Source organism: Passer montanus, unplaced genomic scaffold (assembly GCF_014805655.1).
Source record: "Passer montanus isolate IOZ18808 unplaced genomic scaffold, ASM1480565v1 scaffold4, whole genome shotgun sequence".
In the NCBI taxonomy this organism is placed as follows: domain Eukaryota; kingdom Metazoa; phylum Chordata; class Aves; order Passeriformes; family Passeridae; genus Passer; species Passer montanus.
The window spans coordinates 8,301,930-8,319,537 of record NW_024368818.1 but is presented as its reverse complement, the minus strand read 5'-3'; the positions used below and the strand labels follow the sequence as shown (position 1 = coordinate 8,319,537).

The 17,608-nt window shown below is 38.6% G+C and overlaps 1 protein-coding gene across 4 annotated transcripts in view; it reads right to left on the bottom strand.

The window, feature by feature from the left end:
• PDGFD (platelet derived growth factor D) overlaps positions 1-17,608 on the bottom strand; it is a 137,633-nt gene that overhangs the window by 18,314 nt on the left and 101,711 nt on the right. For all 4 annotated transcript variants that reach the window (XM_039718547.1, XM_039718549.1, XM_039718548.1 and 1 more), the window contains 2 exons: positions 11,772-11,831; positions 6,369-6,570 (listed from right to left, as the gene is read on the bottom strand). In XM_039718547.1, coding sequence (XP_039574481.1) covers positions 6,369-6,570; positions 11,772-11,831 — 262 coding nt within the window. The remainder of the gene's footprint in view (positions 1-6,368; positions 6,571-11,771; positions 11,832-17,608) is intronic.

Genomic DNA, 17,608 nt, shown 5'->3' with positions numbered 1-17,608 from the left:
TTATATGGCAATAACAAATGAAATATAATTTCCCAGTCTCCACTGGTTAAATCATCTAAATGCTCTGACACTGATAAAACAATTCTTCTCCATACCAAATTTTGACCAAACACTGTGGCTTTTAGACTTCAACACATATGGCTGATGGTTTTGACTGTTCCATGCTTAATGATATTAAAATAAACAATTTGTTAAATATACCTGGAAACTTGAGAGCTATCTAAATCCTTCTCATGGGAACTAAGAAGATCTTGGCATTTGCATTTACTGCAGAATCACAGCACCAAGACAAACCTCCTCAATACAGCAGCTATTATTTTAGAGGAATGAGAGAGCAAGATTTCAGTAGGATTATAGCTGTTTTCATGGAAAAAAGGGCAAAATATATAGGCCTATTATGGACTGGCAAACCAATTACCAGCTGTGGTACAGGTCAAGTAGCAAAAGCAGGCCAAACTATTGGACACAGCTTCATTGAAATCAATGAAAAAGAGCAGCTTATTCCAGTGATAAATAACATGCTATAAGTTTCACTAGCATTTTAAAAAAGGGTTTAATAAGAAAATCTTTCACTGCAGTGACCAACAATTACATCGTGTAACATGCGAGGGAAAATCTCATTTGTCACAGAGAGGGAAGGTAGGAATTCAGATCTGAATTAGATTGTGAAATGAAGGAATGTGTGCAGTTTGCATGCAACAGACAACTTGGCTCCTAACTGAAGAAGGGTGGGAGAAATATTCTGGTTTATAAGCACAGGGAATACTTTAAATTATCAGCAATTTAAGAAGTTATTCCATGTACTTGGAATATTCAAATTTGCCATGAGAAGGAGCATTCAGCATTTGTGATGCCTGCACTCCCTGTCTTTTGCAATGAAACTTGCTGGCAGCCATCCCAGAATCTTTCAAAGAACACTGCATGGACGTTTGCAGTAATTTATTGGCCACTGCTTGCAAGCCTCCAAGAAATAACATTAAAATTTTAACTTCTTGCTAGACCGTTTTAAGTAATGGCAATTAAAAACTATTGTTAAGGACATGGTGAAACTTGTCTAATCTTGGGAACTGATTTGGCAATGAACAGCAGAAACATTCTGTGAAGACCCATGGTCTGACCTCACTACTCCCCTTCCAGAGAGCAGTGTGGCTATGCCAGCAAGTGTTTATTTATTTAACTTGTAAAGCTGTCACTGGAGACAGATGCTATTGCAAGAATGTCCCACCTGATTAATTTCCTCTCATAGCCAAAGGCTTCTTGTGTATTATTTCTAAAAATGAAAATGAGCTTAGAGGAAGGGGTAGTACTTCTAACTACCAGAATGCATCTATCTACACGTGCTCCTGCTTCCAAGATTTATTTATGGGAAAACAAAGCAAAACACTCCATTCCTTTCTAAACACAACACCTTTCCTTGGGTAAACAGACCCATGACATTTGGATTTAATTCTGTGATGAGAAACAGTGACCTTGTTCTTTTTCCTTTCTTTCTTCATTTGTATAGAAACCATTTCACAGGTGGAGGTCTTTTTAAAATTGAAAATCCTTATTCAATGGGAGGTAAAAAATCAGAGACAATAGCAAAACATAAAAGCAAACAAGTATGTGGGAAAAGTTAAATAATGTTTAATTGATGGACGGAACTGCTTGCAACGCTATCTCCTAGAAGTTCTTCTATACTATTAGCCAGATAAATTCATGCTTTCAGAAATTTAAACTAGGATGAAGATGCTTCCTTGAAACATGTCTGAACTCTCCTCATGACTCTCTAGAAGAACAGAAACCTCTTTGTGAAGAAGTTCAACATGAAGTGAAGCATGGTTGTTTACTTCTTTACCTGTGTTCTTGCCATGAACAGTATTAAATAGACCAAAAGCCAGTAATATCTTTCTGGAGATGCTTAATATTTGTAATAACCAAATTACTCTGACACTGAGATCCTCAATATATTACAGCAATGTAAAAGGAATTATTTTAAAATATACATGGTATGACCTGCTTTTTTTTTTTTTCTAAGAGCCTAGAATGAACATAAAGCTTAATATTCTTACTTTCAGTGTTTCTAAAATGCAGAAATTGGTAGCAAAACTTTATATTTCCAGCTGCAGAGGTTATGTAAAATAACTATCATATTTTCATATAGGTGTACACCGTTGTTTATAGCTTATACAAGGCCCCTCATTTCAGTATTGTGAAAATCTGAATGTATCTTCTTCTTTCTTTTCCATTCTGTTCTGCCAGTCTGGATTTTACTGTGATTTTATAGTCAGCTTTCACTGGAGTGGTTAACAGCAAACCTTGATGAACATATAGAGAATTAAATTTCAAACTTCATGTGGTTATTAGTGAGACACATTTCACACCAATATCTCACTTCAATAGTAAGAAATGCAATACAAATTTCAGTAGAAAAGCAGTTTTGATTTCAGTAGAAAGAAATGTGCTTAATAGAATTGCATCAATATTATAGAGGTGTGAGATCAGATTTTGTAGACTGAATGGAGTTGCCATAAATATGTATTTAATCCACACACTCTTCAATTTTTAGATACTTGCAAGAGATATCCAGGAAGAGACTGATCTGTATATGCATATATTAATGTGCACAAATACAAAAAAATCATAGAATCCTTTGGCCTGGAAAAGACCTTCAAACATCAAAAATACAACCATAAATCAAGCACTGCCATAATCATCACTAAACCATATCCCCACATGCCACATCCACAAACCTTTTGAACATTTCTTGGGATGGTGACTCCACTGCTTTCCCTGGGCAGTCTATTCCAATGCCTGACAACCATTTCAGTGAAATTCATTTCCCTAATATCCAATCTAAACCTCCTCTGTTGCAACTTCAGGCATTTCCTCCTATACTGTCACTTGTAGCCTGGGAGAGGAGAGCAATCCCAATTCAGCTGCACCCTCCTGTCAGGCAGCTGCAGAGAGTGATGAGGTCCCCCTGAGCCTCCTTTTCTCCAGGCTGAACACCCCCAGCTCCCTCAGCTGCTCCTCACAGCACTTGTGCTCCAGACCCTTCCCCAGCTCCGTTGCCCTTCCCTGGACACGCTCCAGCCCCTCCATGTCTTTCCTGCAGTGAGGGGCCCAGAGCTGAGCACAGGATTGGAGCTGTGGCCTCAGCAGTGCTGGGTACAGGGGGACGGTCACTGCCCTGCTCCTGCTGCCACACCAGTGCTGACCCAGGCCAGGATGCCATCGGCCTTCTTGGCCACCTGGGCACACCCTGGATCGTGTTCAGCTGCTCCTGATCAGCACACCTTTTTCACTGGGCAGCTTTCAAGCTCCTGTCCCCAGCCTGTAGCGCTGCCTGGGGTTGCTGTGACCCAAGGGCAGGACACAGAACTTGGCCTTGCTGAGCCTCATTCAGTTTGCATCAATGGAGCAATGATGGGAGGAAGCAAGAATAGAGTCGGAGACTACTTTTAAAGAACAAAAGGTTCTGGACTCAAATTTTAACATATGGAAACCTATGTAAATGCTGACAACTAGATTTTGGGGTTTCGGGTTTTTTTTTTTGTTTGTTTTGCTTGTTTGTTTGTTTGTCTGTTTTTTGGTTTTTGTTTTTGTTTTTGTTCAGAGAGTGGTTCCAGAGAGATTGAGCAGCCTCCATGCTAGGAGATATTAAACATCTGACTTGACATGGTAATGAGCAACCTTCTACTGATGGCCCTGCCTTGAGGAGGGGCATTTAAGTTCTTGAGGAGTCTTCCCACTTCATCTATTCCCTGATTGTGAGTTTCAGTTATGATAAAATACTGAGTTGCTTGACCTTGACAGTTGTAGATTATTAAGTGGCAAATTAAGAAAACATACCATTTAAATATCATTTATCACCTATCCCTGTTATCAGAATTAGTATTCAGCAACACTGCCTCTCTTAGCTCAATTTTGAGCCAGAGTTTGGTATGGGTACAAGGTTGGATAGGAGTGAAATTATTAGTGATTAATATTATACCATTTACATGGTGTGATCTGAGAATGCTGTGAAAGATAGGCAGAGATGACATCAAATTGTTCTTATCAGCCTCAGGGCTGTTCTAACTTAGGATAAAAATATAAAACCCAAGCTGTAAGCTGAAACAGATAGGTATCTGAAATAAATTATGATATAATCTACTGCTCTCTCTGCTGCAAGGTTACCCCAGTGCCTATAAACATTCCTCGGAGATCCACTCTGTCTGTGTTTAAAAGCCACCAAGCATTTCTAATTTAAGGATTTGTCAAAGCTATTCCTTACTCCTCACATCCTCCAAGAACAAGCCTTTAATCTTGTCAGAAGTTTATGACTAAATAAAAATTCTTAACTGAAAATTTTAAAAGATTTCTCTGTGGTGAGGTGCTTTAGCCCAGAGAACTGCTAACAGTCAGGGAATTTGGCCTTTAGTCTGAAAACAAAAGGAAAACTGTTATAAAACCTTTTTTCTTTTTCCTGTAACCCAACCACCACCAACAAGAAATCCTATTAAAATAAATCAAGTATTAAAACTGTAACTGAAAAATGTTATGCATCTGAATTTTCTGAGCACTATCAGATCAGTTTGATACCTGCAGCCTGCATAATTAGCATCAATAAAGCATCAAATGATATTTTGTATTTATGTGGTTATTTACATATATGGGATACTGAGCCAAACAGGATCTGAGAATGAAATGATATCTGGAGAACAGAACCAGTACAGGATACAGGATTCTAATCAGCTCCTATTAAAAACAGAACAGACCCTTTATTTCTTTTTTAGACATATCTACTGGTGACAAATCCAGCCTAGATGAATAAGGGACACACAGATCATGTTGCACACACCCACAGAGAGATCAAAACACTCTTGAAAGTCATGCAGTGACACTTAGGCGTAGCTTCTCCCCAACAATGGCTGTGGTGGTTGCCTGAAATTTTTGATGTGCCAAAAGGGAGTAAAGTAAAGGGGTTCACTTTTTGCTGAGTGGGTGCTCAGGGCTTTATCACAGATTCCTTTGAAGTGCTGAGCCCAGAAATAAGGAAAACCAACCTGTCTTGGAAATTTTACACCAGTACTGTATCTACTACACTGTATGTACCAGAGGTTTTTCTCCTGCTCCAAGGACAACCACAGGAGAGGCCATGTCCCTACCATTCACCTCTTACTCTCCAAGTCAAGGTGGGCACATGAATGGCAGGTGGCCTCTGCCAGATCCTGGTTCATGCCCAGCAATGACCAGGCTGACAATTTAGCAATATGGTGATTGTATTTCAGGGCCTGGGAACACTTCTCGACACAGTTTTCCCTAATATGGATGCAGTCTGTATATTCCTTTTAAGAGTAAAGCCTTATAATTTGATAACAAGTAAGTTACAAACACAGAACTACAATTCCCTCTCCCTCCTCAGAACACGCTTAAGGTATGGGGGGATGGAATCTATTATGTAAATAAATGGTAGATTGCACAGAATTGGAACTGTGATTTGGCAATTAATTTTAAAGTTACAAATAAGAATGCATGTGATTACCCAACTTGAAAATAGATGACAACATGAGAAATATAAAATTCTTAACTCCAGATCTGCTGTGAAAACTACAGTGACTGTCATCCTGAAGAATCCTAACAGACCTCCTACATCTATATTGCACATGAAGGGCAATTTTGTCAGGCCTTTGAGTGCATGGTTACCCCAGAGCACAACTGTGACTTCTCAATAGTGTTTCTTTATCATTATGGCTTTGTACTGCCAGCTAAACACCCCTTTGCTTTACCATTTGGTGGATGATTTGAACTAACAGAAGGAAACAAGAAACATAACCCAGAAATGTGTGCTTTGCTCAATTACAGACAAAGATGTTAAACCATAATAATGTTCCCTGCCAACATAATGAAAAACAGTGAAATGTTCACATCCTAAAAAAACCAGCTGCACATACAGGTGCCTGCACCAGATGCTTCCCTAAGCACAATGTGATAAAAGTGATTATTCCTCACTCAACAGAGAACAGTCCCTAAGCAGGGTATTTAAAAAAGGATGATAACACAGGTAATTAGGAGCCCCATGCTTTACATACAAAGCAATGATTAAGAGCATAATGCTTAGAAACCATCTGTCTTTACATGTGGACCTGTGTTTTTATTTGTGAATTTATCATAAAAAGGGCAGTTTTCAGCCTGATCTCTCAAGTGAGATCCTACCTGGAAATTGATTAAGAATTGAATGACACATCCCTACTTTTAACAGGTGGTACCTTGCCCTGTGACTCCAACAGGAACATGAGTGCCAGAATGCAATACCTGACTGATGGACTTTCCTATGAGGTGTGAAGGAATATCCTGTCCTTTTCCCAAAGTATGCGTAAGTATGTCCGAAAGTCTTTTCCTACCTTTGGACTTCCTGTCATGGTAGCTCCTGCCTCGATAATGTTGCCCACTGTCTGTGTACAGATTCTCAAGGTCTTCTTGCCAGGAGTCTGGGTTGAAGTGTTTGAGCAGATCCTCCACCGTATCAAAGGCGGCGATGGTCTGATCCAGGGCTTCCGCTGTGAGTGTAGGGTCAGTCACTGATGGAGAGGGATAGGATACCCCCTAAGAGTGACATACATCTCAGTGCACTTGGAATGAATTAAAGCACCACTTTAAACAACTGAAAATAGTTATTGACAAGCTTGTTTCATTATTGAGTGAAACAGTTACTTCGGGCCATCTTTTCAAGTCTTTTGGCCAGGACTTTCTTATACCTGTGTTTTCTTTTTGTAAGAAAACATACCAAGAAATTCCCATGTAAATCCAAGAGGATATGCAGGGAGCAAAAGTACTGCCACTGGTGGACTGTCAGTATTCGCATGCAGTCCTCAAAGAGAATAATGGTTTGCACATATACAAAGAAGCAATGAAACTGTCTTTTGATGGCCATGGCCACAGAAATGGAGATGCCAGTTCTGTTGCTTATTTCACACGAGGCAGATCAGAAACCACAGCAGAGAAGTCCATGAGACTATCTTTCTCTGGTCGATTTGGACAACAGTTTTGGCATGGTTAGAGACTTGGAAAAATGGCCCTTTATTACCCAAAATTAAATGTATTACAAAACAACGATGAATTGACATTGAACTGACATTTTACTAAAAATACAACTAAATAAACAAACAGAAAAAAACATGATATTTGGATCTTGGAGATGTCAGTGGGTGAGAGTCTGGACATGGCCTGGCAATGTGCTTGCAGCCAGGAAAGCCAACTGTGTCCTGGGCTGTGTGGGCAGCAAGGCCAGGGAGGGGATTCTGCCCCTCTGCTCTGCTCTGCTCAGACCCCACCTTCAGGGCTGCATCCAGCACAGGGAGGACATGGACCTGTTGGTGCAAGTGCAGAGGAAGGACACCAAGATGAACAGCAGGATAGAAAAAGGACTAAGAGAATTGGAATTGTTCAGCTTAGAGAAAAAAAGGCATCAGGGTGACCTAACTGAGGCCTGAAGGGTGCCTACAAGAGAGACAAAAAAACTTTTTATAAGAGCAGGTAGTGATGAGACAAGGTGGAACAGCTTTAAAATGAAAGAAGGCAGGTCTGGATTAGATTTGAGGAAGAAATTCTTTACTGTGAGGGTGGTGAGACACTGGAACAGGTTGCTGAAAGAGTCTGTGGATGCCCCACCCCTGACAGTGTTCACAGTCAGGCTGGAGAGGGATGTGAGCAGCCTGGTGCAATGAAAGTCATCCCTGCCCACTGCAAGGGGATTGAAACCAGGTGATCTCTAAGGAACCTTCCAAGACTAGATATTCTATAATTCTATGATCTCAGCAATGTAACAATGAATATTTGGATGACTAACATAGTAGTATCCTCTCAATTATATCATAACACCAAATGGAATATTTATTTTCCACCAGTAAGGACCAAGTACCATTTTATGAATGTTCCCACTGAACTTCTGGAATAATTTGACTTTGACAGATTGATTGCAGCATTTTTAGTTTTACTGGAGATGACTTGAAACATTGTTAAAATTCTTAATTTAGAATCACAATATTTACTATCCTGATATAATTTTTTCCCTTATCCAAGCACAAGGCTGAATAGTATGTAAAATATGTACAAGAAAAACTATTAATACAGATCTCTTCCTTTCCAAAGGACCACAATACATTTTTTCCAAAACCAGGCATATTATAGCACACAAATTGTTTGGTCTTGTAAGTTAAAATGTTGGGGAGAAACCCCTAGAAATCTAAATTATTTCATGAAAACTCAGCTCTGAAATAATGCAGCAGATATTTGCCAGTTAAAATTAATAGCTTCCCAAAATATTTGTTTTGCCTCATCTCCCTAGTAAATGTATATGTTAAACTATTAATCTTTGTGATTAACTTCACTCAGTTGGGTCATAATAGGAGGGTCAACTCATTTGAGTAAATTCACTCACTTGTTTGCAGGATTGTGTCTTTCAATTCCTCCTATAATGTACATATATGTCTTTTAAAATAAAACACTTGTCTTTAATGGTAAGCAATATCACAGAACTAACAACTCTACATTTTCCTGCACGTTTGCTGAAAATATGGACAGTGCAAATCATTAAAAATCAGGAAGAGAAGAAACAGCAAACATAACAATAGTGCAGTCAAGAAAGCATAGCTGCACTTTACAGCTTACCACCAACAGCCCAAGAAGTTTCAGTGGGCCCACTTGTGATTGCAGTGCCTTTCTAGTGCCTTTCTAAGACACAGTGCAGAGGCCTGTAAAAATGCATGACCCCTTAAAAAGGAAGGCACACCTTGAAGCCTCTCTCTTGACTTAGACATGGCTGGCAATAGAGAATGTCAGAGAGGTGGAAGTCCCAGCAGTGGAAAAGCTCACACCAGCAAAGTGAACAACACAGCACTGGTATCTAAAGCAGTGCTGCAGGAGAGACTGTGCTGCAGGCAGCGTCATGCAGTGTGCTAACACAGGGGCTGGGCTTACAAAAGGAAAAGGCACCTAAATGCTGCTTTCTTACTGGGGAGAGCTTGCCGGAGCTCATGGCAGTCCAGCAGGGAAAGAGAAGCCCCTGATTGCCTTTAAAAAGTGTGAGAGATGCTCCAAGGATGCTAAAGAAACAAGAGCATAAAAATCAGGCCACAAGTGTGTGGATTACTCAGTGCAAGAGTTTTTTCCCACATGTTCAACTGCACATTTCATTACAAAAGTGAAGGTCAAGCTCTGAATATGCAGGGCATTTCAAACTCATACAGGCAGCTGGGATTCCCCATTTTCTTCTCAAATAAAAGCTCCTACTCAAGAGATTTGTGCAACCTCGTTCAAACACAGAAGAAAGCTTAACTTTTTCTCAGTGATAGCCAAATCAAGAGGAATTATTTCAACAGCTGAGATAGCCTCCTGGCAGCAACATCATGTGACAGGCCCAAAAGCAACTTCAAAGCTGCCAACCCAACTGCCTTTCTTTTGTCCTGCCAAGAATGAGGCGCTGGCTTTGGGAGAGTTTGTGCTTGTCATAATCTGACTTCTGAGATCACATCCAAAGAGGGGGCAAGAGGAAACATAGAAGCAACGAGGAGTGAAGATCTTCCACATTATGTACCTCCTCTGCATTTCTGAAAAGCACTGAGTACATTTTTAATTTACTGGAACACAAAGGTATTTTTTTTTGGTATGTGCTCTTGCCCTTAATTTCTGTTCACTCATTCTTTTCACTTTCCTATCTCTGCTGTGAGCCTGACAGGCAATTCAGTGTGCATCACAGTTTTTTGTTGGTCATAAAATTACTTTACATATAATGGAAACTAACCTTATAAGGAGTTAGATTTTGTTTCCTTTTTTTTTTTTTCCTGGGTTTGCCATGATGGGTTAAGGGTAGAAGCTTTTTTTAAATTTTCTGAGAAAAAACCCAAACAAAAAACCAAGCCAAAATACAACTCTGTAATATGACCTCAGACATGGAAGAAAGAATTTGCTCACTCTAAAATTCTTATTCTGAGAGCTGTAATGTGTCTATATCCTAAAATGAGTCTTTGGGTTACTTGTGGGTTTGAGAGAAGAAACTCAGAACCTGTCATGCTATCTGAGCATCAGCAGAACTGTATGTCATCTTGTCCAAGACTGACTCACAGGTCTGAGTTTGTCCTTCTCCCTCTCAAGACCATAACAAAATCCCTGAATCTTTCTCTGCCAAAGAACTTGGATGTCCTCAGACACTTTCCTTGGTGCCTTTGTGAAAAATTGCTCAATCTCCCTGCCTTATTTTCTCTGAGGATTAAAAAGGACTTGTGGGTGCAATGTGCTGGAGAAAGTGTATTTTATTAGATAGGGAATGACACGGGAAAACCAATGAAAATGAGGTTCTGCTTCTGATTTAGCTGTAGGTTTCCATGTGACCTTGGGCATCAGCTTACTACCTGTAATATTTGTATTGAACTTCCTTAGTTACAACACATTAAAAACAATTTTTAAGGAAAAAAAAATAGAAGCAAAAAGATGAACTTGATTTTTCAATATGAAAAGGATACAGGGTTATTGTTTGGTCTATTGTGCATTTTATGACATTAAGGATGATAGCTAACATGGCGTTTACCATAGGCTTAGTCTCATTTACATAGGTACCTGATGAGGGAGCCCTAGGCTTACTTTTTCAAACATCAGCCTTCCATATTTTTAAACAAAATATTCCATCACATTGAGGTTTTTTCCCCATGTCCACATTAGAATGAAAAATGGATTTGTGTCTTTTAGTAAACCTGTTCTAGCATCTCCTGCTCGGCACATCCAGTAGATCTCAGCCCTGCTAGCATCACTCCTCAAGACTTTCAGCACAGTTGGTTCCAGGCAATCAGTGAATCGTATCATGAAGGGCAAGTGTCATTTGCAAATTCAAGAGCAAAACACAAGCAAGATTGGCTTAACATCTTCTAATTTTGGCAGCAGAGAGTTTTCTCTCTACTTGCTGTCTTGATTGGACCCTGATCAGTAGAATTAACCCATATTTTATTTACTGCTCCTTCACTAGCTACTCCTGACAGCGACTGTAACAAAGGTGCTGTCACTAAGCTCTCTTCTACGAATGCCTCAGACATTGTCTCAAGCCTGCTTTAAGCATTTACTCCCATCTCATGTGTTTTAAGAGGAGTTAACAAGAACCATGACGTGGTGTGTGGCAGGCAGCAAAACACAGAAGAGGACTGCCCATATTACGAATTCTCGTGCTACTGTGCCATTCCCCAGCACTGGGAAATGGCAGAGAGGGCAGATTTTTTGCCAACAACATAAATCAAATGTAATAAAGAGAAAATTATTTTTTTTTACTAGATTACTTGTTTTTTTTTCTTTCTTGATTTTTCTCCCAAGTTGCAGTTCACTGCTGAATATGGAGTAACTGTATCTGACTTCAGATATTATATTTTATTGGAAATACCAAAAAGAAAATTCTCAGTATTGACAATGAAATGCCAGATCCATTTTCCTGCCATCCTGCTTTATGTATGGTCTTCCATGTAAGTCAAGACACTAAATGATTAAAAATTTAGGTTTGTATCTGGTAGGATGAGTTTGAAAGCAAGAAATGTTTCCCAAATGTTTCCCAATGGCTGTCTCATGTGTTTACAACAGCAAAGGGCATATCCTTAATCTTTTATCCTTAAAAACATACTGTTTGAGTCCAGTATCAGTTGGATAAAAACTTTATTCAGCCTCTTTCAAAGGTGAACACATGATTTCTCTGTACAGAGGCCATTTTATTGAGCTGGATTCAAGCCACCCTATCAATCCATCGATGGGCAAAACAGTGAGAAATTACTTACTGAGACAGAGCTTGTGACTGACTCCCAGTTGGTTTCTGAGGCTGCGTGCTGGAAATCATCCTAAGGGGAGAAACACACAGGAAAAATCACCATTAAGGCAATACCCTAAATTAACTACAAAATCTAAAAAATGTTTCAGCGTTCAACATCTGTCACTCTTTCTAACCCTTTTTAATGCAAAAGTCCATCGCTATGTGTCACTCCTCAAGAAAGCTACTTCCATTCAGGTTGTCCCCTTTTCAATGTTTATAAACTCCTTGTGAGATTGCTTGGACAAGAATGGGTGAATATTATTATTGTCATTGTTATTATTATTATTATTATTATCATCATCATCAACCACAATAACAGTAATAATAGTACCAATCTGATATGTGCTGCTTTGCATAGCAGGACCTAATCTGGTCAAGGACATTAGATTCATCTGCCAACATAAATATTTAATAACATCTCTGTATGTCTACAACCAGATTATTAATGCAGTTGCCAAAAGGATCTGCTGGAAAAAATGTGAACATGCTAATTCCCTGGTACTACTTAGTCAAGGTGAAAAGCAGGATAATCTAATCCATCTCAAAAGTAGTCCTAACATGACTGTACTGCTTTTGGTACTTGTCCTGAACAGTACATAATCATCACTGCACTATGTTTTGTTACATCAAAAAACCCAGACACAGTACATTCCCATTAACAGTGTCATTGCACAGAATCTCTGGGCATTTATGATTAATTTGAGCACAGGGGTGGGATTAATATAATCTATCTTTGGACAACTATGAAGCCAACATCTAAGCTAGCTAGTCTTGTTTTCATTTACAATCAACTAAACCTGGCATTTCTGCGGTGCAAATCATCTGATCTGTTTTAGAAGCTTTACTTGGGATGACAGTGCACCCTGAAACTGCATTTTTGTCTCCACTGTCTCTATAAAGTGAACCTGGGAGGCTGATCTTAGAAACAGATGTCAAAACTGTATATATTGACATGTGGTCACCTAAATCCCAATCTATTTTGTCTGACCAGTGATGAGCAATGACTACTTAAATAATGAAGAAGCCATTTCTTTAATCTTTTGGCAGCTTTACTAATTGCCAACTGGAATAACTAAACTGTGAAAAATGGGAAAAAAAGGCAGCATTACAGAATGATTATTAAACACACACATGCAGCGAATAGCTAATGATCGGCATGAATATGCAGGTAAGGAAAGCGGACTGAAGCGACAGCACACCAAGGTTTTAATTTCTAATAACAGAATTCATAATGAAAAGGTTTAAGGAAGATGGATCAATGCCTTTGCTCACAATTTCATACTGACTCAGTATCTGATCAGCTTTTTTTTAAGCTGGCAACTGAAAGGGGAAATGGGAAGGAAACTGCACTCTCTCTATATATATATATCTATATATGCATATATTAAATTATTTCTTAGGAATGGAAAACAGAAAATTGATCGCATAATTTCCTAATTCTACAATAAAATGTTCCATTACTCAAGAAGGAACAGAGCTGCTTTCAGATCCAGAATCAATATACTGGGTTTTTTAATGTTTTTCATTTGCTATAGAAAAATATTTAAATGTGTCAGAAGTTACAAGATTTTTATTTAAAACTGTTACTGTTTCTTCTTCTTCAACATTTAAGATTAATAGAAATTAAGAAATTCCATCACTAAGTGACCACTGAAGCTGCAGAGCAATAAAAACATTAATATGTGGTCATTTTCTGCTAAGAATACAGAAGAAAAATGGTGAAATATTCAATGCAGATTTTTTTTCTTAAAAACAGTAAAGAGATCTGCAAACTATAATCAGATCATACACCATTCTGAATATGCCTCCCTTGGCGACATTCTCTACACATTTGGTTGTCCAGTTCTTGACAAGCAACAATTTAAATTAAATAAAAATGTGTTTGAAAAGCTCATGAATCCTCTGGTAAAGTCTGCCAGTTGCAGAACTTGGAAATAATTTCCTCTCTGTCATTAGCTTCCATTTAGCACTTCCAGGAAAAAAAGTGGCATTGAGTTCTAAAGCATTATTTTAAAACAGAAACAATTTGCTTCACTGAATGTTTTGAGAAGACTGTAGTCTTATGTTCAAAAGGGATGGACCACTTTTAAATGTGGATATCAAAACTGTTTCTTTAGTCTGTGATTCTTTGAATTGGTTCATGCCAGGAAACCCCTCCAAAATCCTGATATAGACATGTGTACCACCTGCTTCTTGGATCTCAAACCTGATGACTGCACATTTCAACTCTGATTATATTCAATCTGTCTAAACTATTCACATCTCTATGGCTTTGTTCCACCACCACTCAAGGCAGCTGCAGTCATTCTTGGCTTCTCGGCGCTTTCAACCTCTACAGTTTGGAGATTATTATTATCTATGGCTTCTGCTTGCAGCTATTTCAAATAATAATATCAAAGTGGTTCTCATCATTACAAAACCCTCTCCTCCTTCTCACCATTGCCCCTAGCAGAAGCTGAAGGACAAATCTATTTCCAGTGCTATCTGTTCAATTCATTCCACCTAGTTCATGTGAATTTGCCTGTGATCGCTTTGGCTGTTGTTTTGCTGTTGTTTCTTCATTACTTGAAACAACATTAAAACTTTTATCTTAAACATTAAAAAAAACCATCAAAATTCTCATATCTTTTCCTACTGAATCAGGGTGGTAATAATTTGGCTACATCACCTTGACAACAGTGCTGCTATTTTTGTATTTTTGTCATGGTAACATAAAAACTTTATTAGAGACTTCAGCAAAGCATTGAATTAACTGTTCTACAAGCAGCAAAAATACAGGCAAAACAACAGAACTACTAATCACCTTCTGATAGCAGCTACACTCAGTGAAGAAAAATTACTTCCGAACATCAACTTCCAAAATTACACCTCAGCAAGACAAATTCTGCATCAGTCCTCAGAGTTAAATATATATGGACACTGATATATTGTTCCTGGCTCTGTTTTAGACAAAGAAAAGCTACTCTCTGCTTTGCAGACGAACTTTATAGCCTGTCTCCCACCACTGATGGCCCCTAAGTGACAAGGAGTCACAGGGAATAATCCCTGTTTCAGCCAGGACTTTCCAAGTGGAGATCATGATGCAAAATCACAGCTATCAACAATATATGAGACTGCAGAGCCAGATAGCACTGGATCCTGAGGAAGATGATTTGCAGCCATGACCTGCAGCAGCACAGGCTCTGCTGCGTTGAAGCCATGGGGCTTGGCAGTGTCAGTAGGAACTGAGAGACACAAGGAAAACACCCGGGATGTGCCTGGGAAGCTCGCCAGTTTGAGAAGCATGTTGTCATGACTCACTTTGTTGTACCACCCATATGGTAAAACATGCGAGTCCTCCAAACTAGGCTGAGTTACTGCCTGGTCCTCAAATTAAAAGCAAGAAGCACTTCATTGCAAGAAGCATGATTCTTTGCCTTTTTAATGTATTTTTTTACTGTAGGTTAGTCTTTTGTCATCTTGGTGCCTCACTACTGTGAGGAAGGATGCCTGGGATAGGCAGTAACCACCACAGGAGGGGCACAGCACTTTGACAGTTCTCTCCAGTGCAAAGAAGCAGCCAGAATTCTCTATAAGCTTCTCTGTCAATTCTTTTCCTTAATCTGCTGGCTTTTGGGGTGACTGGACTAGATTTAGTAAAAAAAATTGTTCTTCTGACAAAACAACTACAAAATATTGCTCATGAAAGCTGAGGCAATGGTCTCTACTTCAGTGAGTGAGAAAGGTTTTCAAAGGAGTTGGGATTAAGAATTAGAGTCCAGGCAGTACCCCTGACTGATGATTTGGGTCCACTGGTTCAGAAAGGTCCTCTCCTAAAGGAGCCATCTTCTCTACTGTGCCCTTCTATGCAGAAGAGAAGTGAGGAGAAAAGGGTCAAAATGCAGGCATGCTCTTGGGGAAATAAGCATGAAAAAGAGGAAGAATGAAGTAAACTAAGAAGAGACAGAGAAGCTGAAGTGTTGAGCTCAGCCTGTGGTCACCCCATTTGTGGTATTTAGACCGTATTTATAATTATAAATAATCCAAAAGAAAAGCAGTTTCTAGAAATTTACAGAAGAACTGGACCAATGGATGTCCTGAGACACACAGAAGACCCTGCAAAAACAAATCCTGGGTGAAATGGAGCATGTTCAAAGAGGTCCAGTACAGAAACAAAAAGAAGTTGTGAGCTCTCCCTGGAATGAAAGAATTGGAGATGAAGGACAGTGGAAGGTCTGTAAGGAAAAGTAAGAGTAAATTGCAACTTGAAGAAAAAAGAGACAAAATTATCCTAACATTTAGATTAATAAATAGAAACTCAATGATATTCATTGTTGAACCAACAGTCAACATGTATCTATTGCATTCAGAGTTATGTGCAGACAGGTAGCTGATAAGCAGATAAACTTTCATTTGTATATAGTAACAACAAAATACAATAATCCGTAAATCTTTTTTTCCTGCCACAAGCAATAGTACCTATATTCTCACTAACAATTAGATTTACAGGTATTACATTTCCTATACAAAGTGACACATATTTCAAACAAATAAACTCCAAACTCAGAACATACTGTATAACAGAAATGGTGTTATATAAGTTAAAGGTAAAAGAAAAATCATAGTTCCATTCAAAAAAATGCTGTGATACACACTCAAGTTTGTACACCTCAACTGATTAAATTTAATTTCTCATGTAGCATTTTAGGACACTCCAATTTCTATAAATATAAGCATATAGATTTACACTTTGAAATATCTTTTTCTTGCACCATACTTTCACTTTGTCACATTGCTGGGTTTTAATTTAGTATCAGAATGATATTTATTAACACCTCCTAAGGATGCTGAAAGGTACCTATAGCAGGCTACTAGGAAGCCAGAGGCTGCATTTTTCTTACAGTAATGGTCAAAACCCCACTGCTCTGTTCAGGTCTAGTGACCAGACATTAATAAAAATAAAGTTACTGAATTTGGAGACTGAGCAACAATGATGGTTCATAGTCTGGGAATCATGCCTTGCTATGAAACATTAAGTGCAGGCCAGTGTTTTTAACAAAGGTTAGATGTGAATTGACCTTGTCTCTCCAGATAATAACCCATACTCTGCTAAAAGAGCCTATTACCAATGTCAACAAGCTCTTTCATTTGGCAGTACAAGCATTAACAAACCCAAGTAGCAGTATCCAAACTGGAAGTAAGAGCAAATTTTACCACTGATGCCAGCTATTACTGGAACAGCTAAGAAATTAAGAAATAACTTTAATCATATAGAATTTTCTTTTCTGCTTTTTGCTGCAGTCCCATAAAGGCAGGGCATCCATGACAACAGTATTTTAAAGTCAGTAGCAAAAGGTCAGACAGCCACCAAACTGTCTGATCTCAAGTGTAATAATGTGATTCTTGCCCCTCAAAAAGACAAAAATTGAGTTTCTGAAGCCCAGTTGCCACTACATGTCAGTAGTTACAACCTTATCAACCTAGTTAATACTAGTGCAAGGTAACATATAAAATCCCTCTTGATTTTTTATGACACATTTACTAGCTATAAATGAACGAGAAACGTAAGATACTTAAAATTTCAAAAGTTTAAGGCTGTAATAATGACTTAGGTTAACTGCAGTTTGTTACATTAATTTATGAAAAGCTGAAGTAAAACTGAAGCAGAAGAATATATTTAGTAAGTTATGTTTTTTCAACACTCCTCTTCATCCTTCACCTAGCTCTGGAAATAGGCATTGCTGGGTGCATATTGGAAGAATGTCCGAGAGACTGACTTTAAATAATCTGTCTAAAAGGTCACATAATACTTGTTCAAATGAGATG